Here is a 27,449-nt window from a genome sequence, read left to right on the forward strand (position 1 = left end):
AGCATAGCGGAATTCACCACACTGTTTTATAAAGCTGATTTGTGCTCATACTGGGAGGAGGGGGGTGTTGTGACAAGGTCTAATTGATAATCAGATTCTTTTTGTGCTACTGTTTATCGTAATTGTTATTGTATTCAGGTACAAAGCAAGGAGGAGTTTACGACATTGTGTTATGAAGCTGATCTGTGCCCATATCGTTTCGTCTACACATCGCTGAATGGAGAGGAGGTCGAGCTGTGTCCTGACGGCGCCAATAAACCCGTAACGTACGTTACTAAATGTGGTACCATTTGACTTTATTCTCATTTCATTGTAAATCCTCTCTCTTCACATTTGTTCTCCTAACAAGAAGTTTAGATGAACGTACACAACTCCCTCTTCCCTCGTAAACAAATTTTGCTCGTTTTCCCTTATTCCTGGGTTCCAATCAGCTGACAAAATTATCTTTTCCAAAGGGTGGTCAAATCAAACACTGACTGTCAGTCACTGTGTGCTGTCAGCTAGAAAAAAAAATTTTAAAAAATGCACTGAATTCGAAACTGAATTCAGCTGATGAAAATTCCGCACGGGACAGGAAATGACGTCAAGTAAAACCAAGTAATAAGCGTTTCAGAATTTAGATAACATACTATTCTCTTGAATGTTATTTCTTTCTTCGTAACCCTAAGATACGTATAATATTGTACATAACTTACAATAAGACTTACTGCACCAAAAGTGGTCTGACATTCCAGTCTTACTGATTGCTCTGATTATTTTGTTTGTGTCGTTTAATCTTCTCTAGGTGGGAGAATCATCGTCAGTACGTTGATGCTATCCGAGATCTTCGACTCAAGGAGCTTCGCTGCACATCTCGCATGGCAGCGATTCGCTGTGGCCTCTACTCAGTAGTACCCCTACACGCTCTCTCTGTCATGCTGCCATCAGACTTACAAATAAAGACATGTGGACTCCCTACAGTTGACCTGGACTTTCTTAAGGTAACATTAGATGACCACATAATCATGTACCTGGGCGTTGGTATACCGCAAATGCGGCAACTGATTTTGGCTATAAAAACTGGATAGTGTTCTAGCAAGAGAATATGAACTAAGAGAAGGGATCCCCGTGCCCCATCATGTGCACACTTTGATGCTATTTTTAGAATCTATTCTAAAAATATCATCCAATGATATCATTTATTTGATCGTTTGATTTTCTGCACGCGCATAGTACGCGCGCGCTCTACGCTGTTTGCAACGTTTTCTTGTGTTTTCTTATGTTCAAATGGTAAAATCTGCCTCAAGATGACGATGTAGGTCGAAAGCTTTGGGAAATAAATGTAAAGATACTCCAGAAATTTGAACAAATTACTACTTCAATTTCCTGTCGTATTTGCCAAGCTTTCGACGTGCACATTCATATTCAGGGCAGAGTCGAAATAACGGAAAAACCCCAAAAACGTAAGCAAACAGCGTAGAGCGCGCGCAGTAAATGCGCGTGCAGAAAAACAAATGGTTTAAAAATAGCACCAAACTGTGCACATGATGGTTACAAGGCTATATAGGGGGGATTCCTTCTCTTAGTTCATTTTCTCTTGGTTCTAGTATTTTTTCATAGCTAGAAAGTTTGGTTTTCCTAACGTTTTGCGCGCCACATTGACGGAACTCTCTTTAGATTATCAAAAGACCAACATGAAATGACAAATGGGCCGTTTGGACAAGGGCGTCATTTTACCACCACTACCAAAATGCTTCGCGAATTAATTTCTTTTGATTTAAATGAATTTGTATTGCCTCATGAAACAGTAACACAACTGGTGCTAATAAACTGAACGAAAGAAAGGGTGCAGGGGATTCTGGTAGTTGTAGTTAATGACACCTTCATTCAAATGTCCTATTCCATTAGACCCCTTGCATTGATTTCCTAGAGGAATTATCACTGGGAGACAAAACAATAGGCTGTCTTTTCTTGTGCAAAAAACGTGCATTGTTTTAAACCCCAGAACAACTCCTCTCGGGACTCAGTACAAAGGGTCTATTCTTACTCTTTCTTGTATTATCTTCCTCGTCTTATCTTAATTTAGTCCAGGTGACACCAGTCTATGATTGCATCTTTAAGTAACAGGTGTTTTAGATTTCTCTCTATTTGGATGACATTTATTCTAGGCACATACTACGTATGTAGCAGGAATAAAAGAGACCGATGCTCACATCGAGTACTTCTGGAACGCGTTGGAAAGCTTTTCTCAGGTAATCCAAATTTTAGGCTTATGTTTCTGTGTGTTTTAGGGAACTCTGGAACGGTACGTTATCATTGACTTACCAAAAACATCATCGTTACGTCTTTGCCATTCAAGTGGGGCGCAATAGACCGCTTTAGCTTGTCAGGGCACGTCATTCCCTAGAGTATAATTTCTATGTTTAATGGTTGCACATGACACTAGACCATGAATATGGATACGACTCAAGCAAGAGAATGACTAGAGAATGGCATGTGATCTGAAATGGGAAAACATTACGCCCAAACAAAAGGTGTATTGGAAGTATCCTCAAATTATTTTGTCAGTTCCTTATCCTTAATCTATTCCCTTCTATCACTAAAATATGGGCGCATTTGAAAATTGAGTTTATTTTTGAAGTTTTCGTTTTTCTTCTAATTGTTGGTTTAAAGGACCAACTGCGCAAGTTTGTCAAGTTCGCCTGTAACCAAGAACGATTACCAAGTACTTGTACGTGTCAGAAAGGACATCCAAGTGAAGCTGATCTCCATGTTCCTCCTTATCCTATGAAAATTGGTCCCCCGGATGGGACAGGTCAGTAACAGTAGGATATTAGCCATTCCAAGATTGAAGAGACTGGGTTCAGTTGGCATTGTGGGACTGTTTTAGGTGACATATTTCCAAGATGGCGTCTATTTCGTCCCTAAAACAGTCCCACAATGCACTACAATTCCAACTCAACCCAGTTTTTACTCAATCCCGGAGTGGCCAATAAAGAATAAAGAATAACAGTTGAACGCATACAGCTGATTTTAACTTTTCCCGCTTATACAACTAATTCTGGTCCCCAAATGGTGAGTACAACTTTGTAGATAGCATAGTTGAGATGTACTTGACGTTCCGCCATTACTGTTATTGTACTTAGGTCGTTCAGATGTCAGATACATAAGAGTAGAGACTTGTATGTTCATGGTTAAACTTCCTCGATATTCAACACAAGAGATAACCACCCAAAAGTTACTGTACGCTATCAACTGCAGGGAAGACCCCTTGACTGATCTGTAACCAATCACAAGCTACTGTATGTCATCAACTGCAGGCCAGGCAAGACCCCTGATTGACAGATCTATAACCAATCACAAGCTACTCTATGGTATCATAGTTAGTAGAGGGGGACTAAATATGCCATCAACGAGCAGCAGAGATGCAAGAGACCTTGACTGTTCTGTTACCAATTACGAGCTACCGCAGATAGGACCCCCAGACTTGTCTACAACCAATGAGGGCCACTGATCTTTAATCTATTACAAACATTCGACCGCAGAGGGGATTGGATGGTGTGCTTTGAAGAGCAGTCATGAAGGACCAATAAAGACCCTTCAACTAATAGAAGGTGAATACCAGTCAAGTTTATGAAATCTAAAAAGGATATTCCAGATAAAATCACAATGAAAATTTGCAAAAATGAAAAAAAGTCTGAAAACAAAGCAAAGAAAGGACACCACAGCCTGTTGTCCTAAAGTTTATTCAATAGTGTACAAAAAAACACTAGACAAGAGGTGTCCTGGACGATTTTGCACGATTCAGTAGACAATATCAATTATAAAAAGAAAAAAAAACCTGACAATAATGGGAAATTTTTTTGAAAAACACTAAAAATACTACGCGCAAATCTTTACGGATATATGATATTTTTATTCAGAGTTTTATTTAAAGGAAAAAACGAGCAGCATGTCATTGTGCCTGTTCTGAAGGTGTGAATATTTTATAAATTAAATAAACCAAAGTTTTTCTTTATAGCGTCAAATGCTAAACAGTTTCATACATTAGTGCAATGCAATTTTTTTCTTTCTGATGTTCAAAGACGTCTGAAGCGATCTCTTTTTACTGGGAGTTTTTACATTCCAGAATGGTAATGACTTCCATCGATCTGTTCCTTGTGTCCTTGTAGAAGCCTCCGTATTACTCTTTCTTTACAAGATCCTTCACAAGGGTTCTATAGTATTGATGGATTGATATCATGAAGTCATTGAAATCGCAAACACATGGCGGCCATCTTGGTACGGTTATAAATGGCACCAACATTGCTGCGATGACGTAACGCGCAATCCATCTTGGTTCCCATGCATGTATATAATGATTCATTCCGCTTTTAAGACTTGTGGAGAGAATTTTTTTTCGAAACTGCTTTACAGTTAGTTATGGGGACTAATTTTTGCAAAAACAAAGATCTGAACCTCCATCTAATCGACACCTTTTCTGGAACCAATTTCAACCCATTTACAAAGATTAAAATTGTGCTTTCGTCAGGGGAGGGTTGGTCCTGAATTATTCTAATATTTAAATCCAATATTTCATTTTACTTTGATTGAATACCCTTCAAATCATCTTGTTAATTTTAGCAAATAAATTGCTCTAATTTTATTTTAATCAAAAAACGCTCCTTACATCCTGTCAAGGGTTGTAATTACATCTAAAGCGTCATAAATTTATTACATTTTTATTTACAAAGTAAATGTAACAAAATTCTATCATATAAAATCTCCCATCCAAGTGATGGTGCTGCAATTTCTAAACGAACCGTAACAGTATTTATTATTTATACATAACTCAAGATTAACTGGCTGGTAACAGCGAATGTCTTGATCGTGGCTTGCAAAACGCCAGGCAAAAAGCTGAATTCTAAAAAGTTGAATTTTAGTTACTTGTCTAGTGAGGGTCATCTTCTTCTTAGAGGACGCGAGCCATATTTACAGGTTTTTTAGAAGTGAACGTTATTTTCTTCGACTTGAAGGGTACTGAATTTACAAGCCTGTTTCGACTATGAAGATCGTCGACCGATGCTCCACAACATTTACCCAGAAGTCTTAAGAATGCTCGTTTCCACAAAGGGAGCCCAAACAAGGTTCCTGTGTACGTTTTATAAGGAAAGCTTTGGCTGCCAGTGGTTTCTATTGTGATCCAGGGAATTGTTGATAAGTAAAAAGAGGAATAAAGTAAGTTACCAAGAAGAGATATCCAGATTGACGCTCGAGAAATACTACTGTTGAGTTTGGATTCTCTCGAAACCAAAACACCAACAGCTTGTACTCGGGTGCTACATTCTGGACAAAGAGTAGAAACAGGATTCCAAGGTCGAGACCTTAACGACCTATATGTTGAAAGCGGGTTGCAAGCATTCCCAAGAGAGTCAAAAGAGAAAAAACATGGCGGCCATCTTGGTGCGGTTAAGAATTGATGCTAATGAGAAATCTATGGTGAAATGGCACCAACGTGGCCGCAATGACGTAATGTGCAATCGAAGAATTTAGAGGAGTATTAGAAGGATGAGTATTGATACATTTTGCTGAAGAAAATGAAGACGTATGGACGAGATGTAGTAGAATAAAGATATCTATAGGTCGGTCTGTCACTGTGTCTGACTGCCCTCGTTCTCTAATATAGTGATGAAGTTATCAAGTGTCTCTTCCACTGAGTCGTCTGGGATTTGGATTTCATCGGAGTTCTGTGGGAACGAAAAAAGACAAGAAACTAAACCAAGGTGACACTCATATTACAACAATAGAAATGTACATGAATATAAGACGTGATATAACGTTAAGCACGAAGCTATGGTGATAATAGTACTTACATCGTTTAACATGCCTATCAGTCTAGCTGTTTTTCTTTGCAATCTGGTTAGTCGTGTTGTAGTTTCTGCATGCTCTGTTTCCTTCTGTTGCATTGTTTGTATGGTTTCTGTCAGTTTTTCTGATACTTCTCCGTGCTTTTTCTGCATTTCTTCTGCTATTTGTTCCGATCTTTTTCCTTCCGTCGTTATTTTGTTCATAATCTAGAAATGAAAAAAGTGAGATTCGCAAATAAATGGAATGAAAATGAAATGAAAATTGAAAAAAAGAAATAAATAGGAGCAAAGATGATATCTTACCGTGCCTAACCCTTCCTCGTACTTGTCACAGAAGTCTTTCTGCAGTAAGCCAAAAGAATAAGTTAGCAACTCACTAGATGTTCTAGATATTCTTACACGAGAGATAGCTTACCACATTAAACTTTCTCAGCTCCCATATCGATAAGCTTCCAAGCTGCTCTTTTGTCAGTTGGTATTCTGGAGGTACGAAGAACTCTAACATTTTCCTATAAGTGACAAAAATATTAAATACATTTTAAAATGCAAACAGCAACCAAATGTACACAAGATTCTAGAGTTTACTGGTTCCTAGACGTCGCATGTTTTGATTAAGCTAGCGACCAACGACCTCTGTGTATCCCTCTTAACTATCGTGTATCCAACCAGAGTAAATACAGATTGATGGAGAAGAGTGCTCTGATCATCGAATGGAATAGCCAACTTTGGATATTCTGGAGTAGTCAAGCACAAAGCATTTCGAGTCGAGGCTCCGGGGAAATAATAACGTAAACGTCCCAGAACCTCGACTCGGATTGTTTTTTGCTTTATCTCTCAAACCAGTATATCGAAAGTTGGTTATTTCAAATCCATTATACTTTCTATAGGTTAAAACTGCAATACCACTACGATTAACATTTTCATTCAAAGTATGAAGCAACAAGTGCATTCATATAACCTATAAACAAAAGCAACACTAAATAAACCCTAAGATAGGGATCATGGGGCATCTTTTCTTCATTATGCCTTATATGATACTGTTTGCACCCGAGCTAGACCACAATGCATCATGATTATCGATTGGAAAAGCCCTATTCCAAGCCACGACCTCCTATACCTGGAGAGTTGTGCGACGTCTTGTAGCGCCTCTTCTGTCTCCATATTAGATGATATACCATTATCAGGTGAGCGAACAGGAGAAGCTTGTCCTTGCACGTGTTCCATGGTTACCGTGGATTCTATCGTGGTAGTACTGGGTAACTCGACCATGGAACTAGATGGAAGAGGTTGAGGAGATGGTTGTGGAGATGGTCGACTGACCGGCTCTGAAGGAGGTGGAATCGGCGTGGATTCTTTAGACTGTGAAGGTAAGAACCGATATTTGATTAAATGTAGTTAGTTTTCCATTGGGTCTAAAGCCCAACATTTCATGTGCGAATAATGACAAAGACGAAAGATAAAAGGGCTTTACCGGTCAAACTCAAAGTTAGACGAAAATGTGACGGAATATTCACTTACCCCGTTTATACGGATATGTGGCCCTGGGTAGTCATACCTGTTGAAATAAATGATTAAATAAACAAAGCAATAGCTTTTAAATAAAGTTCAAAGAGCACATGGTAGTGAAGAAATTTGGTTGCACCTCTGAGGCCCATGTCAAACGTCCGCGAACTTCACATGAGCCGAACCTTATTAAAACAATGGATAACAAGGCAGTCTTCTTTGATGTCATTAGGTTCGGCTCATGTAAAGTTCGACGTTTGATTTTAGTCTAAGGGAAACCTGTTCTTACCATTTATCGAACTTGTCACTAGGGTGTTGTTGGAACTTGACCTTTACTCGTATACCATCGGGTCTCTCCTTCAGACATACTACAGTACCGACATGCCATTTGCCATCATCGGTTTCACCTTCACAAGGCCGGCCCTGTAACGAGGTGATGTCTCCCTCTCCTTAAAGTAATCACATAGGAATCATTTAAATATGATATAGACCTCCTCGGCTAGGGCGTAACGTTTTCCCATTTCAGACCAAGTGTCATTACCTGGAGTATCATTTCTTTGTTTAACGGTTGCGTATGAGAATGAGACACATGAATGTGTGTCTTCTCATATACAACTCAAATAAAGAATCTTATTCTCAAGGGACTAACATGTGGTCTGAAAATGGGAAAACACTAGACCCGAGCCGAGAAGGTCTATTATAGAGGGCATGTTGGAGGATGTTCACGATAGACCCCTGCAGTTGTCGTGTCATCCAATATGGTCGCCATCGTTTCGTTCATTTTATTTTCCTTCCCTTCGTTCTCAAAAGCGATGAGGCCTCTATACATCGACAATGCAAAATTCACTTTTTTGTGGACGGGTCGCCGATAAATACATGACTCTAACCCAATAAACTGTCTGAAAATCTGTTAATACCTGGGTGTCCTAATAGTCTTGACGAACAACTCGATACAGTCTCTCCTTCACTACTCCAGTCCATTTCGTTACTATCGACTTCTGGTGTCTAAAAATAGGAGACAAAAATCAAAATCAGTCCTGATTTCTGACTTCCGAGATTTGAGAACATTTACTACTTACGCTAGCGACTACCTCTTCTGTTACGTCGCTCTTTCGTCGCTTAACGTTTTCATTCTAAAAGAGAAAAACAATGAGATTCATTAAATAAAATAGCTCGATATTTCAACATGCTGTGATTATGGTATAGAGGGATTCAGGGATTAATGAGCTTAATTACAATAGACCCTTTGCAATTACTGGTCATTCTTTTTAGCTACTTGTAAAGAACTGAAGGAAAGGATGTGTATCCACTGTGTTACGAAATGCAGTCTTATTATTACGATCTCTCGAAACAGGTTGTAGAAAGTTTGTTTGCAGTCCAGTAAATTTCACCCATGGGAATCAAAATGTTCATTCATTTGCTCTCAGTGAATTAATCAGCACGTGATTGCTTAGCAGCAAAGGGCCTATTAGCACGTCCTTTGTGAGTATGGCTAGACTTTACACCTACTTAACGTGTAATTATATTGTTTATGACCATATCTCACCTCAGTAGTATTGCTTGTATCAGGATGAGGACGTTTTGCTTTCTGTTGAAAATGAAAATTTAAATTCATTCAGTTGTTGTAGTGTTGGCCACTTGAATTTAAATTCATTCAGTTGTTGTAGTGTTGGCCACTTAAGAAACGAGCAAGAGACTAGGGTGAATATTAGTCTAATAAGCAAAAGAGTTTTGTCATCTGATAAAGCATCTCAAATTAGTAAATCTGAAATTTGAACGCCTTTCGTTAAAAAGAACCACAAAAGTGTGAAAAAATTTTTTGCCTTCAAAAGTGTAACAAAAATTACAAAGAATGTATGGTTACTGGGGACACTGGAAAGAATGTATGGTTACTGGGGACACTGGAAAGAATGTATGGTTACTGGGGACACTGGAAAGTATGTATGGTTACTGGGGACACTGGAAAGTATCTATGGTTACTGGGGACACTGGAAAGTATGTATGGTTACTGGGGACACTGGCAAAGTATGTATGGTTACTGGGGACACTGGAAAGTATGTATGGTTACTGGGGACACTGGAAAGTATCTATGGTTACTGGGGACACTGCAAAGTATGTATGGTTACTGGGGACACTGCAAAGTATGTATGGTTACTGGGGACACTGGAAAGTATGTATGGTTACTGGGGACACTGGAAAGTATGTATGGTTACTGGGGACACTGGAAAGAATGTATGGTTACTGGGGACACTGGAAAGTATGTATGGTTACTGGGGACACTGGAAAGTATGTATGGTTACTGGGGACACTGGAAAGAATGTATGGTTACTGGGGACACTGGAAAGAATGTATGGTTACTGGGGACACTGGAAAGTATGTATGGTTACTGGGGACACTGGAAAGTATGTATGGTTACTGGGGACACTGGAAAGTAATGTATGGTTACTGGGGACACTGGAAAGTATGTATGGTTACTGGGGACACTGGAAAGTAATGTATGGTTACTGGGGACACTGGAAAGTATGTATGGTTACTGGGGACACTGGAAAGTAATGTATGGTTACTGGGGACACTGGAAAGAATGTATGGTTACTGGGGACACTGGAAAGTAATGTATGGTTACTGGGGACACTGGAAAGTATGTATGGTTACTGGGGACACTGGAAAGAATGTATGGTTACTGGGGACACTGGAAAGAATGTATGGTTACTGGGGACACTGGAAAGTATGTATGGTTACTGGGGACTGGACACTGGAAACGTATGTATGGTTACTGGGGACACTGAAAGTAGTATGGTACTGGGGACAACTGGAAAGAATGTATGGTTACTGGGGACACTGGAAAGTATCTATGATTACTGGGGACACTGGAAAAGATAGTATGGTTACTGGGGACACTGGAAAGAATGTATGGTTACTGGGGACACTGGAAGAATGTATGGTTACTGGGGACACTGGAAAAGTATGTATGGTAACTGGGGACACTGGAAAGTATCTATGGTTACTGGGGACACTGGAAAAGTATGTATGGTTACTGGGGGACCACTGGAAAGTATGTATGGTTACTGGGGACACTGGAAAGAATCTATGGTTACTGGGGACACTGGAAAGTATCTATGGTTACTGGGGACACTGGAAAGATATGTATGGTTACTGGGGACCCTGGAAAGTATGTATGGTTACTGGGGACACTGGAAAGTATGTATGGTTACTGGGGACACTGGAAAGTATGTATGGTTACTGGGGACACTGGAAAGTATGTATGGTTACTGGGGACACTGGAAAGTATGTATGGTTACTGGGGACACTGGAAAGTATGTATGGTTACTGGGGACACTGGAAAGTATGTATGGTTACTGGGGACACTGGAAAGTATGTATGGTTACTGGGGACACTGGAAAGTATGTATGGTTACTGGGGACACTGGAAAGAATCTATGGTTACTGGGGACACTGCAAAGTATGTATGGTTACTGGGGACACTGGAAAGAATCTATGGTTACTGGGGACACTGGAAAGAATCTATGGTTACTGGGGACACTGGAAAGTATGTATGGTTACTGGGGACACTGGAAAGTAATGTATGGTTACTGGGGACACTGGAAAGTATGTATGGTTACTGGGGACACTGGAAAGTATGTATGGTTACTGGGGACACTGGAAAGAATGTATGGTTACTGGGGACACTGGAAAGAATGTATGGTTACTGGGGACACTGGAAAGTATCTATGATTACTGGGGACACTGGAAAGAATGTATGGTTACTGGGGACACTGGAAAGTATGTATGGTTACTGGGGACACTGGAAAGTATGTATGGTAACTGGGGACACTGGAAAGAATGTATGGTTACTGGGGACACTGGAAAGTATGTATGGTTACTGGGGACACTGGAAAGTATGTATGGTTACTGGGGACACTGGAAAGAATGTATGGTTACTGGGGACACTGGAAAGTATGTATGGTTACTGGGGACACTGGAAACAATGTATGGTTACTGGGGACACTGGAAAGTATGTATGGTTACTGGGGACACTGGAAAGTATGTATGGTTACTGGGGACACTGGAAAGAATGTATGGTTACTGGGGACACTGGAAAGTATGTATGGTTACTGGGGACACTGGAAAGTATGTATGGTTACTGGGGACACTGGAAAGAATGTATGGTTACTGGGGACACTGGAAAGAATGTATGGTTACTGGGGACACTGGAAAGTATGTATGGTTACTGGGGACACTGGAAAGTATGTATGGTTACTGGGGACACTGGAAAGAATGTATGGTTACTGGGGACACTGGAAAGTATGTATGGTTACTGGGGACACTGGAAAGAATGTATGGTTACTGGGGACACTGGAAAGAATGTATGGTTACTGGGGACACTGGAAAGTATGTATGGTTACTGGGGACACTGGAAAGTATGTATGGTTACTGGTGACACTGGAAAGTATGTATGGTTACTGGGGACACTGGAAAGAATGTATGGTTACTGAAGACACTGGAAAGAATATATGGTTACTGGGGACACTGGAAAGTATGTATGGTTACTGGGGACACTGGAAAGAATATATGGTTACTGGGGACACTGGAAAGAATGTATGGTTACTGGGGACACTGGAAAGAATGTATGGTTACTGGGGATACTGGAAAGAATATATGGTTACTGGGGACACTGGAAAGAATGTATGGTTACTGGGGACACTGGAAAGTATGTATGGTTACTGGGGACACTGGAAAGAATGTATGGTTACTGGGGACACTGGAAAGAATGTATGGCTACTGAGTACACTTTTGAAAGAATGTATGGTTACTGGGGACACTGGAAAGTATGTATGGTTACTGGGGACACTTTTGAAAGCCAATAATTCTGGTACTTTTCATCCAATCAAGTTCACATTTTCCAGACTTACTAATCTTGAGATCCTTTCTCTAATGCAGTTTTTTCCCTAATAAGATTAAAAAGTCTTATCTAGAACATTACCTGTTGTTTGTCTGGTTTACTGTTAGTACTATCAACTGCCGGACGAGGTTTACTGCTCACTTCAACCTGTTAACAAATAAACCGTTCAATATTTGAATACGGACAATCCGTTGTTGCTGTCTCCCCCTCATAGAACTGTGGGGACGAATTTAGGGAAGGGAAAACCCAGAAAACTTTTTCAAGGTGTACAAGATAAGACGAGCTAGGAATTTATTTAACTTCCCCTGTTTTAATCTTATGTTACAAACCTTTTGTTGCGGTGGTCTTTCGTGTTTGACTGGACGAGCAACCGATGGACTTGACTTTGTATTCTGGGGGGAAAATGACGAACAAAAGATGTTTGTACCCAAGCTAGACGGCAATGCAGTGTTGGTAGGAGTGACAAAAACAACATGGTGGACGTGAGAACCAGCAATACTTGAAATGTAATCGCCTATTACATCTACTAAAATTCTTTCCCAGAAAATATGACTGGACACTATGACAAGATACTTTGCACGATACTTATCAACATCCTAAGGTTATCGCCAACAGAGGGGCAGAAGTGTTGATGATAAATGGTGAGGAAGACCTTTGTCTTAGCCAAATATTACGGCGCTGCGTACGAGGGCCTAAGTTAAACAACTCACTGGGTTAATACGTCACCCTCTTTGAATAAAGTTGATTGATTGGTGTTTCCTGTAAACATGACTCAAATTACCGCACATTGTTCCAACCCACGTTAAGATAATACTGGGTACAAAACACATGTGCTTACCAGTCTGATGGGTGTTCTCGTCTTACTTGTAGTGGCTTTGGGTTTCGGGAGGATTGGCGTGTTCAATGGGCTTCGTACTGGTTGCTTCTGTTGTGGTGGTGGTTGTGGTTTCTGGTAAGAGAAAAATAATAAATAAAACGTGATACTAGTCAGGGGCGGATCCAGGGGAGGGGTGCAGGGGTTGCGCACCCCTCCCTGATTCCACTTTGTGCCCCTACTTCGAAGATAACCAATGCTGTTTTTTTCCCTTGGATTCTGAGGGGTGCACCTCTCCCTGGGTTAACTTTGTGCGCAGCAGTACCCCTCCCTGAACAAAATCCTGGATCCGCCCCTGCTAGTAACATTATATTAGTCTTTTAAACGCACAGTTATGGCACGCTAGCTATGCCGTACAAATAAAAATACGGCACTTGTATAACAAAACATACTGGTTTAATAATTGGTCTTGTAGACTCTCTGCTGGTCTTGGGTCTTTCTATCGCTGGGGACACACTTTCGCTCTGGAATTTAAAAAAAGGAATTTTTAATGCAACACTATACAAATAATGGTTTCGGTGTTGGTATCACGCGATATTCTAGTTCATTACTTACACTTTGTTCAGAACCTTTTCGCGGCCGATTTCTGTTGATATCCTCTTCCACTTTTCGTTTTTTCAGAATGGCTCTGGTAATGGTTGCTGGCTTTTTCTCCGGTCTCTGACAACTAGAAATAAATATTTGGTGGTTAGTCTCGAAGTTCCAGAACATGCCACAATAAAATATCTAGTGTGCGTTACCACAGCAAACTAAAAGATGTGTCACGCCATGTAAGAGTAACGAAATGAATTTTACTACGATTACGACTTGATGAAAACATATGCGTTAAGATCAATCAACCTTTATTTCAAGAAAGTGACACTATATAGTGGGAACGCCAATAACCCTATGGCTCTCAAACGCTCTCAAGATGTGGCACTCACTCAACAAAGGTTGGGGGGGAGGGGGTGAGTAGTATGTAACGCCATAAGCGTGATCAACGTACTTATTGCAGTCTGTATCAGGGTTCATCTTACAGCACCAGTTATCAGGAGTATCTTGAAGTACATATCTAGAATGGAACGCCAGTTCACGCCACTTGAGACATTTATCTGTCCAAAGATGAAAGACCGTTAGAATACCGTTGTACTCCAAATTATAACTATGTCCTAACTACATTTTTTCTTATTTTGATTCTGAATTCACCAACAATGGTGGAGCAACTAACTTGGCATCAAGTGTGATCCGAACTAACTTACCGCACTGTACGTAGAGCGGTAGATCCATCATTCGTTTCCGAACATATCTCTCTTCATTGGATGGGTCGTCTTTCCATTTGGCACTGTTGTATCCGTATGCATCCCTGAAAATATCATAAAGATTGGTTATTGTCACCTTTGATGTGACGGCTAGAAAACCATGACAGAAGAAACAGCAATAACAGCACACTTAAGGGGCTGACACGCGGTGCATCATTGCGCACAATATTGCAGACAATGGTTACTGAAGTAGGATCGTTTTCTACTTCAGTAGCATTGCAACAAATTGCGTCATGTGACTCGCAACATCGATTGCCTACAACATTGCACGTGTGTTCTAAGCTTAACACCAATAACGACAACAGGACAACAGGAACAAAAATAGAAAATAACAGAAATAATAACAGAAATAACAGCAATAATAGTGAGAGAAAGAGATAAAACTTCTTATTTTTTTAATATATATATTTGATTCCACTTACCAGAACTTCACTACTCCTAGTTTGGCTGTCGAGAAAGAAAGGAAATCCACTAAGAACAACAGCGCTTGCAACGGCAATAATTTTGTAGGTTATGAGAGGTCTAGCATTTTTGTAGTTGGCATCCCCAATCCCTTACATAATGTTAATCACTGAAAAACCCCAAACAGACAAATTTACTTACAAATGGGACAGTTTTTCCAGTAATCGTCCAGATGTTCTCCAAGCGCTCTAGTTAAGGCTTTATACTCCTTCAAAAATAAGATGTTTCAAAACTTAAACAGAAGAATTATCATTCTCTCTCTGTCACGGGTTCAAACGTTCTTTTATCACTATAATATAAAACTAGTACAGCTGTATACAATTCAGGATCACTGCTTTCACGCCAAGTATGGACACTTTTAAAGATAATTACGTGACGTAATCAGCTTTCAGGATCACGTGATCAGCTTTCGCGCCACGTATGGACACTTTTAAAAATGATTGCGTGACCTGATAGTGCATATGGCCTGTTATGAAGAGTGGTATTCTTACCTTGCCGTCGGCAAAATCTTGTTTGTTATGTGTTGGCTCAAGTACCAGATAAGGAACATTGACCACACCCATTACCCCGTACCCCTGGCTGCGGTAAAGATAAGAACGTAAATATATATATATATATATCTACTAATGATATCATGACTAGTAAAGGCACAGGTGAGTAGCATACTTACACTCCTCCTTCCATTTGACAACCGACCTTTTCGTACATCTTTATTAACCTACAAAGTAAAATATTTTGCTATAAATAAGGATCGTGGAACAGTGATACCTCTAAGAGTAAATGGTTTGAACCCAGGTGTTGAAAGTCTGGTGTGAAATGTGATCGTCCGGGTGAGTGTAGTCTTGAGAAAGACTGTTGTTGGTGGTGACTGACGTTTCGACAACCTGAGCGGAAGTCATCTTCAGAGTCCAGTGAGAAAATTAGTACTCGAGTGATACCTCTATTGCTGGGTTTCTATCAGCTGATGAAAATCTTTGAATCTCATTATCTGCTCCAAATGGTGGCCAAACACTAGCCACCATGTGCTGTCAGCCAGAAAAAATTCAGCCAGGAAAACTTGTGATTAAGCTGATAACATTGCGCAAGGGATAGGAAATGACGTCATGTGAAATCCAGCAATTAAGCGGACACCCATCATAAATTGGACAGCTAGTTGGCACGGTCGCGAAATTTTCTTCCCGCTTTCAGTTATGTAAACAAACCTATTTATCAGACACCATTTAGGCGGACACCAAGCAAGGACAAGAAGGAGTCCACTTAATAGAAGTGCGAAAATACCAAGTTATCAATGAACGCGACGTAACAAACCCACAAACCTGTTACAGTTGTAAACCATGACTCCGTAGCACCGTCGCTTGTTTAAATTGATGCCAAAAATAAACTCTAACGATTGCGGGTCTTTCAAAGCTCTGCAAAGATTAGAAAAGATCTTCATTACCCTATGACTCTATTTACTTTGTACTGATCATCGGGTAGGAGTAAGAAAATGAGGAAATAGATGATGGGCAAAGAAGGAAAAGGAACATGGAAAGGAAGGAAAGTCTATTTTCCAAAGCAGACTATACTCTTGTTTTCAAAATAGTGCACCATTTGAGCCCAACAAAGTTTATTTCACGTTGTTTAATCTTGGTACCTCAAAGCATATGTTTTATTCATAACCGCTTTGATATAACAGACTGGACAAAATCAATGGAAAGCTGTTGTTAATTTCAAACTTGGCGGCTATGACGTAACAAATAAAACATCGAGAGAGGGGAGGAGCTTGGACGAGAAAAATCGGGCAGAGAAAAAGATAAGATAACAAAAGTTTCGATTCATTTTTTATGGAATACTATGTAGAACAAGTCCTTGGTAAAAAAATAGACGTACTTCCTTGTGTTGTTCAAAATCATCTTCTTGATGTTGACATCTGCTCTTGCTTCAGCTAAACGAGCACCAGCCTGTCTTTGTACTGCCTGAAGGCCAAGAAAACAGCGTTTAAGCGATTGAATCCACGGGTATGCCAAGTAAGAGAGAAATGAATTACGACTAAATACTTACGATTGAGTCTTTGCACGTTCTTTCTGCTTTTTCTCTTTCTTCCCTAAAGAAAATACATGTAAGCATGTAAGGTGAGCAGTTGCCCGATAAATTCCAATTCGATCTGTGAGTTGGCTATGCCCAGTCACTTAGGTCAGCCCAGAGGTTGTTTCAGCGGCGTTCGATAAAATTGAAGTTCTTTTTTTCTTTCAAAGATCAGAAAATTTATTCTTACCTGTCTTGAATTTCCAGTTCATGTGCTTTGGCTTCAGCTGTAAAAAACGAGGCACACGTGTCTTTATTAGAACCGTTAATGGACCCTTTAGTGGACCGCGGTTAATGACCCTGACTATAAAGACTGTTTACACGATGGAACATGGCCAGATGAGTAATGTCCCGTGTCTCGAGGAAAAGACCCTAGGGAATACACCAAGGAGAATAGTAATGGTAATGCCTTTAATGGACCGCGGTTATTGGACCGCGGTTATTGGACCCTTTTCTATAAAGACTGTTCACACGATGGGACTGACCTGTTTTCAACTCCGTTGCAGCTTTCTTCTCCTCGCGTTCTAATCGACACTTGAAGCGCTTCGACATAAAAGTGTAAGATCTGTAACGGTAACGAACAAGTAAGAACAGATGTTAGTGAAAACTCTCCACCTGTGCAGCGCGGTAGGACCGCGAGAAGGTATGAATTGCCAACTACTTGACGTTTTCTGATTATTATTCCTTTATACTAGTATCATAATATCATATCCCTAACAGAAGAACTACCACTAACCCTCCCTCGGCTTCGGGGACAATTAATCACTGATATCCTGCAGTGCCAAGTTTGAAATCGTTGGAATTGGAAACATTTACATCTAGTTGATTTGAAATACTCTAAAATAACTTACGCAGTTTTATAGAGGGACGTAGTTAATCTGACTGTACGAACTTTTTTGTCCTAAAAATATAAATAACAAAAACAATCACATTAAACCTGAATGATGAATTCGTTAATACCCTACAGAAGGAAAATTTGCATTAAAGTAGCCACACCAAAGTTGTCTGTATGAACGAATCCGTGGATAAAAACAGAATAAATACACACCTGAATGTAGATCTTCATCCTTGGATCAAGATATAAGACCGACGTGTAGGCACGAAATGACTTTCGTTCAGGAATAACGCTGCAAGTTGAAGAAACAACAATTAAATGTTTACGCAATCGTTTGTATTGTATACACCCGAATAGCTTAAACGGTTAAGCTAATGCCCTTGAGCGTCTCCCTAGGCCTAGGGCAAACGTCGAACTTTCCATGCACCGAACTCATTAAAGACAATGGATATCAGGTGATAATGAGGCGGCATTCTTTGATGTAATTGAGATCGGTGCATGGAAAGTTCGACGTTTGCCCTCGGCCTTAAGTGATCGTATCCCAATAGACCCATAATTGTCAACTTAGGAGGTTAAAATTCAGCTGAGGGAAATCGAAAGAGCTACACAGCCCCTGGTCTCACTCTCCCTAGATTGGCCACTGTATGCAGTCAGACTATCTATGTGCCCAAATGACTTACTAGTTATCATCGCCATACGATTCACCAACGTAGGGATCAGCCATAACGATATCATAAGGATCGGCAGTGACCTGCAATAAACACCATGGCCATCTTTTAATAAAAGGTTTCAAAGTGGATATCACAAGATCCACACTGTTTTGAAGATCTGTCATTCGTCTGTCAGTACGTGACTTTCTATCAACAACATCCAACATGGCCGTCATTTATTCCGTCATCGTTTTTCTCTTGGGAGTTATCCTATATTAAATGTGTTCGTCTACTCACGTTAAGTTCGGGTTCTCCGTTATCCATTAAGGACATGTTGAACAGCAAAACCAACGTTCCTGTCACGACAAAGCAAAACCATCAGTAACAATGTCAGTCATAGCAACCATGACTTATATACCCCTAATTCAAAAAACGTTGTCATCGCCAAAGGCGATAGGCAATAGGCGAAAAGCGATAGGATATATGTCATTCCAAGATCCAAGAATAGCTGGAATGACTTGTGTTCCTTCTTCTTATTCACGTCAAGAGTATGGACCTTCGTGCTGAGACTGATTCGATGTTCTTTGTATTCAACGAAACCATTTCCATGTCGGAATGACCTATCGCCTATCGCCTTTGGCGATGAAAACGTTTTTTGAATTAGGTGTATACTGTACATCGCGATTCCTATCATCCACGTTCTTCTTGTCTTAATAATAAAGATGTAATTATATTTTTCGTGTCAGCGGCAAAGAAAGCAATGATAGCCGCGAACCATTAATCCCGTTTACAAACCTGTTGACTTGATTTTATCAAATTCGTTGAATATGTCTTCTGTTGTTTTGAAAGGTGAATACTTTGTAATGATATCAACTTCTGTCTTGTGCTGTAGAATAAAAACATTGTATTATTAAGCCAAGGAAACCCATAACTTGGATAAGTAGTAGACTTCTCCACAGGGAACCCATCTACAGTAAAACAAACATTTAACGAGAACAACGAATGAAACTCTAGAAATTTTGTATTAGCGCGGAACTTGTGGTATTATGAGGTTTTGTTAGGCAAATAAGACATCGTGGTCTTGCTGGGGTACACAAGCAAAAAAAGCTGAGTTTTTACCCAAGCTAGACCAGAATGCACTGGTTTTTTTAGCTCAAGGCACTATGATTGGACGTTGAAGGTTTCTTACTTTGTGACTGGTTGAAATCGTAACCAATGCCGTGAGTGTTAAAACGGTTTGGTTTTACCTGCTCAGGATCACGATTTTTCTTAAGAAGCGGTTTCTTTGTCTTAGCATCCCATGCTGGCATTGGCGCGATGATCTACAAACGAAAAAAAAGATTCCATCATCAAAACTAGCAACAAAATAGCAAAATATTTCCAAAAACCCTGCCTGTTGCGTGACAAGTGCTTAACAGGAGAAACAGAGTTGCTGGGGTGCACAAACCTCGTCGAATATTTTCTCTTTTTCTTGGAACGTTCGTGAAATAAATAGGCAGCTTAATTTGTTGTCTCTAAAAGAAACAAGCAAAGCTTGGTTAATTTAATGGAACAAAAGGAAAAAACGAATGGATGGAGATCAGAGAAAGGGAAGAAGCGAAAACGAGACTTACTTTTTAGTAAACAACAGCACATCCTTAGCTATTCTCATGGTGCCCCTGTGAGAAAAATAAGATACATAAGCTATATAAGAAGGAAAGAGAGTTATATTTTTTCAGAGGAAAAGGGATTCTCCTTGTACTCACGACTTTAGCCCGTTGCCGTATTGACCAATCATGTTTTTGTCTATGATTCTTTTGTCAGACCGACCAAATTTGATTACGTTCGCCACCTCGTCTGGAAAAAAATTCAAAAATCAGCATCAATAGGCCCTTTGCAGTTAACGGTCACGTGTCTGTACCGGAATGCAAAATTTGTGTTTTTATTTTAAATTGATAATTCTTTTTAAGTACTTGTAAAGAACTGAATGAAAAGATGTGTATCCAGTGTGTTACGAAATGCAGTTTTATTACGATTTCTCGAAACAGGTTGTAGAAAGTTTGTTTGCTCTCCAGTAAATTTCACCCATGGGAATCAAAATGTTCATTCATTTGCTCTCAGTAAATGAATCAGCACGCGATTGCTTATCTGCAAAGGGCCTATTCGTCTTAGCTCAGCTCAAAGGTGGTTTCAGTGTTCCGCGCAGATAAAAGTGATAATATTTTTCGTACCTGGATCCATTCCATCGCCGTCATCCAGAAAACAGAGCATGTATTTACCACGGTAAGATTCGGCAGGAACTGAAAGAAAAATTAGATATTATTTTATCATTAATCTTCCTAAAACTAGAATCGAACTCTAACGCCCAGGTCAAACGTCGAGCTTGAAATGAGCCGAACCTAATTCAAACAATGAATAACAAGGCGGTCTTCTTTGATGTCATTCGGTTCGGCTCATGTGAAGTTGGTTGTTTCACCTTAGTCTAACTTATTCGATATCACGTAGGACGTAAAACCTTGCAGACGTTTCAGACTTGTTATGATGCCCGTTTACAAGTAGGATGAGAGACGCAGTGCTAAGGGAAAGTAATTTGTTTTCTTTCCTGGCGACAACACATACAAACGTTGTAAGGTCACTCTACTTGTAAACAGGGCTTACTTAAGTATATCACTGTTTTTAAAAGTAAAATACATAAAAATGCTCTGTAACAAATCTATTAGAAACACAGAATTCAGTAAAGATTATGGTGCTAGTATCGGCATGCATGACTTATTAATAAGTGTCATGAAAATTAGTGAAAATCGTTTCCTCTTTGGGTTAAAATGTATAAAAAAACTATTATTTTCACTTTCATTTTTTATTCCTAGCAAATGCTCCGCGTGCAATAAAAGAGGAAGCATTTCCGGTAACAATGTTACCGCAACATTGCCGTTTCTTACGTTTCGTAAATGTACAGTAATCCTATGGATTTGAGAGAGATATGCTCTATCTTTTCTCAGGTTCTCGGATGTCCTCGTTCCGCAACGGACCTCAAATTCGTTCGTCCGTGCGTCTTTTGTGTTTCAAATGCCATGGACAAGTAATAGCTAGCAATTAATTAGTTTGTTAGTTCTCGGATAAGGGAGATGTAAAAAGGGCTATTGACGCTTACGGAGGACAGCCATGATAGAGAAGTCTAAAGTTAAAGCCAGTTAGTTAGGGATTAGTATAGTTAGTAAACAGATGGATCAAGTCAGTGGACTTGAGCGAGGTCTTATAATGGCTCAATGAACGTACTGTTTTGAAAAGAGAAAAGAGCGCATTTGAAATCGAGAATTATACTCTCGGAAATCAGTTGTAATGTTTGTTTTTTAGTGTTACTTTACTGCGTAACGACCAAGCTACCTAGACCAGCGTTCAATCCAATCCAGCCAAACGAACGAAGTTAAGCAACACTGAGTTGAAAGGATGGATGGGAAATCATGTGACAACACTTTCAACCAGTGAAAACATCATCGGCCTGAAGATCATTCTTTAGAGCCCGTATAGATAACGGTCGTACAGACTTCAGAAACTTCACGAGATTTCCGTTGATCCGCGTTTCGGAAGCGTTCCTGGTGTTAATACGACGGCCTATTGAACGAACTAAAATTTCAGGCGACAAGCACATGGCTGAGGAGCTTACAACTAAAAGTAGAGTACGTAGCGTAGGCTACATATTAGAAACCATTAAAGACAGTTTCATCTGTAGTGTATTTTAACTTGTATTCATTCCAAGATCTTGGGTTTCTGAGACACATTGTTTGATATTGTTGCATTTGAGGAATCGCACACTTCGCCAGCGGTAGGAAGACTGATAGTAGGAATTTATAGGGTAGCAGGTTAACACGTCTCGAGCCTCGCCATGGAGTAACCAGCCTGAGGAAGCTGTGGGAATGCTGATAATAGGGTAGCAGATTAACTCGTCTCGAGCCCTGCCATGGAGTAACCAGTCTGAATCTTGAATAATGATATGGTTCCCTCCTATGTTCTCTGCAGGCATCCAGTTATTGTGATTGTAATGGATGGAGTAACGAGGCAAGTATTAACAATCCAATTCACCTAGTTAAAAGCACTTTCAAATGATTAGTTAACAATCAATCCAAATTCTTCTCCTGCTTGGGGATACTTGAGAAACTTCGGTTATGGCGAGTTGTCTTTTTTTCAGTGGTTACTTCGTATGGTAATCATCACTTGGTCAGACTGCACTTTGCTTGAAGTCTCCTTGATTTTGCTTGTCTGGAATATATCCATGAAACCCTTGACTCGATAGACTATTCTTCAGCGGTTTCTTACTATGGTTTTCATTTACCGTGCAAAATTTTCGTTACTTATTCATAGAGTAGTTCAGGTATTTTGATTAATAATTCAAAACAATGATACGACGCAGCATCGTGATACACTTCCTTGCTCTGCGACGCTTTCAGCAACGTCGTTATTAATTTTGTGCATTTGGTCTTCGCTAACAGACGCTGTCTACAATCAAACACTGATTTCTGTTGTTTAGTTTTCTTCATTGAAGACGTACCATGACTTGTCTCGATTTACTTGATTTACTGAGTGTGAAACTGTGTCCTTTACCAATGAAGCTTTGATCCAAGACCATACATCACAGTAACTTGATAGTAATATTTGATTATGTCTGTTGCCAGTCTTACACACAAGAAGTTTTCATGATCTTCTGACGTGTTAAGCTTTGTCCTCCATCCCTGAAGCTTTGATCCAAGGCTATACGTCACAGTGACGTTATCGTAATAGTATTCGATCATCTCTGTTGCCAGTCAGTTTTCGTGTTCATTGCACACCAGAACTTTTCGTGATTTCCTAACTTGTAAAGCTTTGTCCTTCAAGGCCATACATTAAAGTGACTCGATCGTAATATTCCATTATCTCTGTTCCTCAGTTTCCATGTTCAGTACACACCAGGACCTTTCGTGATTTCCTAAAGCGTAAAACTTTGTCTTCCATCGCTGAAGCTGTTTTCCCAGGCCGCACTCAAGACAATTGTTCCGGTGAACAAGGCACGAACCAATATCCAATATCCAAATAGTATGCTGCACCTTATTTTCCCAACAAATACATTTGCCCAATATTAAACTAGACTCTCGTTCTTGGCCGGCAGCAGACTTCATGGAGACGAAAAGTCCAGGAAGATTGTTCATGTTCAATTCTTTGATGTATTACAGCTGGCGATGCTGCAATTGCCAATCGGATATATTCATTCTAACATCCACCAATAAAGGTTCTGCAGCCACTCGACAGATGTCACGCAGTTTGTATTATATTGTGCCATCCACCAACAGTCCTTCTCGCACTACGAGATGAAAATGGAATAAACACCTTCCCTTTGTTCTACAGGAGAGAAGCTTCTTGCTCGCAATGGGGGTGGGCATTCTTTCAGCAAAGATTGAATGGAATACTCAAAGGACAGCTTGACCCCCGTCAAAGCACACAATACTTTCACTCGTGCGTTAGACATATAAAATAAAAGATGTAAATAAAGTTAATAAATATATTTCGTAAAACAGGGGCTACATATAAGCTGAAATAACGAATAAAAGGGACGTTTTATGATTATTCATTGTTCACTCATTTCGGCGGGTTATCACTCATTTCGAAGTGTTTTTTTCACGTGTTAAGATTTTGAGTAAGCAATTCTATAACTGTCCTGTCGACCTAAAAGCGAGGAGTTCATAAAAGGCTAAAACACATTAACAACCAAACAAAGGTCTTAGTACTACATACGTCAAGACGCTGTAAATAGGAAATGAAGCTTGGAAAACCACAATCTCAGTTCAAAAGATTTTAGCTCTAGCTGGAAATAATTAATTGCTGAAAAAAAGCAAAAACTACAAGATTGTTCTGGGAAATGACTAAAGTTGAATGGACAAAGAAGCAAAGAGATATGACAAACCATAGTTAATAATACATATTAACCATGGACAAACTTAATACCTAAACTGCAGGTGCACCTTAAGATATATTCTAAAATGCAACATTAAAATTTTCAAAATATATTTCATAAAAAATACGATGAAAATGACTTTGGCATAATATTTTTAATGTCATAAGCCTTAAACAGAAGATTTTTTTCTATTCATCATGGCAAATTAGTGAAAATTTCAATGCCATGGTTAGTCAGTTAGCGTAGAATATAAGGTGTTGTGGTTAAATACACCAAACATTCACATGGATCATTGACACTAATTTCTCTTTTATTTTTTCAGATTGTCTGAAAACTCAAAAAGTAAATTAAAAGGGAAGGTAATTTTAATCTAAGATATTGCTTGCAATTAATCCTACACAAGCCATGTTATTAACTTAAAACAAATTTTATCAAAGTTTAAGATTATAAACAAACTGAAGCTTGATGAAAGTTTCTTGATAATGGATCTAATGAAACTTTTGCCAGGTGTTAGAAAACTCATTAATAATTCATGAAGAAAACACAATAGAAATCATGACCATGAAGGTGATTTTATATCTGATAAAGATTCGTCTTCATTTGCATAAACTTTAACTTGGATTTTCTCTATCAAACTTGGTTCATTTCGTAAAAAAATCGGTACACAATGAGAACAAACATCATAAGTTTTCTAAGCCGTTCAATAATCTCGCAGATCGTGGTTTATCGGGTCTAAAACCACTCGGCTGCGCCTCGTGTTTTATACCCGATAAAACACTCCTGCTCGTTTATTAAACATTACTTAGAAAACCATAAATCAATAGTAACAATAGTAAGGAAAATTAAAAAAGTAAAAACTGATTATTTAAATACAGGAAACACTCCTATCTCTTCGATGTGTATCTGTGTCTATGACAACTTCCATGAATCTGGTGCTTAATTAATCAAACAAAATCCTCTTTTTCTAAAGAGTAAGAGGTTTTTGAGTTTTTTAAACATTACTTAACACTTCAAATTCTTGGGATGTCTGTTATGTCATAGCAGCCATATTGGTTGATGATAACAAAGCATTTCTCATTAGGATATTCTCTTCAACTAATATAGGGGCTATAGGGATTTTGAGTCATGTGGTTGCATCCAAAGGAAAAATCACTTTATTTAAAATACATACCCATGGGAACTCTATGAAGGTAAAATTAATAATTTAGAACCAAGATAGTATATAGAATTATGAATCATTTTTGCTTTAAAAACTAACTCAAAAATATATTATTTCTCTGGCTCAGAGTGGATATCTATTCTTCGTTTGCCAAAACTAACACTAAAATGAAGAACTTTACCAATGCAATGCATTATAATAAAAAAATTTTTGGAGTAATCTAAAGTTCATGTTATTACACAAAAGTTAGAAACAAAGTTATGAAAAATATTGAAGATTTAATTAACCTCAGTTAAGATTAACCAGATTTTTTCAATCATAAAGAAATAGTTTGTCTTATTTCATGAGCATTGCGATATATTTAATGAAAATGAGAAAAAAATTTTTTTTAATTCCTTTTATTTCTTAAAAAGCCATTGAAATGCAGACCACAGAGATTTTTATGTATTTTCAAACATATCCATATGCATACAAATATGTAGATACTGGTCTAACCAAGTAAAATCATAGGTCTAATTTGAAGTCTTGTTTTTCATTAAGTACAAACCTGAGTAAATATCAATCCTTTTGGATGCAGCATCTCTATGGGATTCAAGAATATTATCATTTGTCAGTACTGGTAATGCTCCCACCTTTATAAGCAGGTGCACTGGAAACCTTAAATAAGAGAGTGGAGTAAGATCGGAGTAAACATTATGTCATTAGGTCCCAAGCGAAATATCAACCACGTTATTAAAATATTTTTTTCTTTCTATAATTGCTGTTTTACTATGGATCTATCAAGGAACGCAAACGTGTAAACTTCATTGAGGCAAACGACGCGCGCTGATTGACGAATTACGTAAACACTTTCTGGAAGATCATTTTACGAAAAGCCCTCTGATAAAGCACTGTTCAAGGAGAGCGCATGAGAATTATTAATATTTGCAAAGTCGCTTCCGAATTACAGACTATTTATCAGAAAATGATTTGTGTTGTCCGAAGATGATGTAACCTAATGAAATTATGTTTACCGTTTGAATGATAGGGATCGCTATGATTAGCTAGCCATGAGTAATAAGAACTTAGTATTACGGGGATCGGATGCGTTCACAAAGTGAGTGACTTTAGGGATCGACTTACCTGGCGTTATCTACAAGCTCAGCAAGAGCGCCAAAGAGGAATTCATGGGTAGTACTAGAAGAAAATGAAAGAGAAATCTCACTGTATAATTGGTTTCATTCATGAAAACACACTGTAGACAATGATATGGTTCAGCGATTCTGTAATCATTCCATGCGTTCTCGTGTTTCAGAAAACCACTGCATTCGCATGCTAGCCCACGGAGCACGTATACGTACCTCAAATGAGATGACCGACTCTTAGGATAAAATCATTATTCCTCAACACCACACGATACAGCAAATTCAGAAGTTACTTCAGAAAGAGGAAAACCCTAGCAAAACTCTACTATACGCGAAGGTAAACGACGTAAAATTTACTCGCTGAAGTCTTACAGTTAAACTCATGCAAAAGCCCGCGAAATATATAGCTGACGGCGCTTAGCCAAATCAAGTTAAGTACCTGCAGATTTTGATCATCATTGCATCCGTTAAACTTACCTGTTAGTATGCAGATAATCGAAAGTTAGTTGAGCTCTCGCGATGGAAGCATATGCGTCACACGTTGCCATGTAGGCACCACTAGAACACTGGAAGAAGAACACTGACTTGAAAAGGCCGTAGTAATTGATAACAGTGCTCTGAACTGCTAAAAGACACTGCCTTCCCTTCTGGAAGATAGTATTTGGACGTTTACTTGGTACAAGAAACAACTTCAAACTTATTTATAGGAATCTCCTTGCTGAAGAAGAGGTTCTAGTCAAATGCCTACACTTATATAGTCCTAGTAATAGTCCTATAGATAGCTCATCATGTGATACCTTTACCATGAGGCCTGCGTGTTATAAGCTGCAGTTGTCGTCGTGTGATTGGATGAA

At 39.1% G+C, this 27,449-nt stretch overlaps 2 protein-coding genes across 3 annotated transcripts in view; one reads left to right on the forward strand and one right to left on the reverse strand.

Moving 5' to 3' along the window:
* LOC116294001 (putative E3 ubiquitin-protein ligase HECTD4) overlaps positions 1 to 4,014 on the forward strand; it is a 51,846-nt gene extending 47,832 nt beyond the window's left edge. For both annotated transcript variants that reach the window (XM_089032956.1, XM_089032957.1), the window contains exons 46-50: positions 139 to 266; positions 785 to 980; positions 2,148 to 2,231; positions 2,653 to 2,794; positions 3,126 to 4,014. In XM_089032956.1, coding sequence (XP_088889082.1) covers positions 139 to 266; positions 785 to 980; positions 2,148 to 2,231; positions 2,653 to 2,794; positions 3,126 to 3,265 — 690 coding nt within the window. In that variant the 3' untranslated portion in view covers positions 3,266 to 4,014. The remainder of the gene's footprint in view (positions 1 to 138; positions 267 to 784; positions 981 to 2,147; positions 2,232 to 2,652; positions 2,795 to 3,125) is intronic.
* Positions 4,015 to 4,589: 575 nt separating this feature from the next.
* On the reverse strand, positions 4,590 to 27,352 carry LOC116294055 (ATPase MORC2). The gene is made up of 39 exons (XM_089032959.1): positions 27,073 to 27,352; positions 26,594 to 26,647; positions 26,019 to 26,053; positions 20,621 to 20,689; positions 20,156 to 20,246; positions 20,024 to 20,068; positions 19,858 to 19,924; positions 19,658 to 19,732; positions 19,206 to 19,296; positions 18,708 to 18,766; positions 18,441 to 18,511; positions 17,974 to 18,052; positions 17,777 to 17,826; positions 17,411 to 17,490; positions 17,116 to 17,152; positions 16,902 to 16,944; positions 16,731 to 16,816; positions 16,178 to 16,270; positions 15,532 to 15,579; positions 15,353 to 15,440; positions 15,003 to 15,069; positions 14,822 to 14,846; positions 14,340 to 14,443; positions 14,087 to 14,192; positions 13,657 to 13,768; positions 13,494 to 13,565; positions 13,066 to 13,176; positions 12,557 to 12,619; positions 12,309 to 12,374; positions 8,875 to 8,916; positions 8,408 to 8,461; positions 8,246 to 8,333; positions 7,618 to 7,777; positions 7,344 to 7,380; positions 6,943 to 7,184; positions 6,241 to 6,334; positions 6,129 to 6,167; positions 5,832 to 6,032; positions 4,590 to 5,705 (listed from the first exon to the last, which is right to left on the reverse strand). Exons 1-39 carry the CDS (start codon positions 27,141 to 27,143, stop codon positions 5,610 to 5,612), a joined length of 3,111 nt encoding a protein of 1,036 aa, XP_088889085.1. The 5' UTR covers positions 27,144 to 27,352; the 3' UTR covers positions 4,590 to 5,609.
* Positions 27,353 to 27,449: the final 97 nt, after the last annotated feature.

Source organism: Actinia tenebrosa, unplaced genomic scaffold, assembly GCF_029948245.1.
Source record: "Actinia tenebrosa isolate PJP-AT-01 unplaced genomic scaffold, QUT_ActTen_1.0 PGA_scaffold1__47_contigs__length_23844297, whole genome shotgun sequence".
Lineage (NCBI taxonomy): Eukaryota > Metazoa > Cnidaria > Anthozoa > Actiniaria > Actiniidae > Actinia > Actinia tenebrosa.

Excerpts from the sequence above, each read along its gene's own strand:
- LOC116294055 (XM_089032959.1), bottom strand. The coding sequence starts at position 27,143 with ATGGCAACGTGTGACGCATATGCTTCCATCGCGAGAGCTCAACTAACT. Across the intron at positions 13,769-14,086 it reads CCTGATACAGACTGCAATAA|TTGTCAGAGACCGGAGAAAA; the intron begins GTACGTTGATCA and ends ATTTATTTCTAG. Across the intron at positions 12,620-13,065 it reads CGAGAACACCCATCAGACTG|AATACAAAGTCAAGTCCATC; the intron begins GTAAGCACATGT and ends TTTTCCCCCCAG.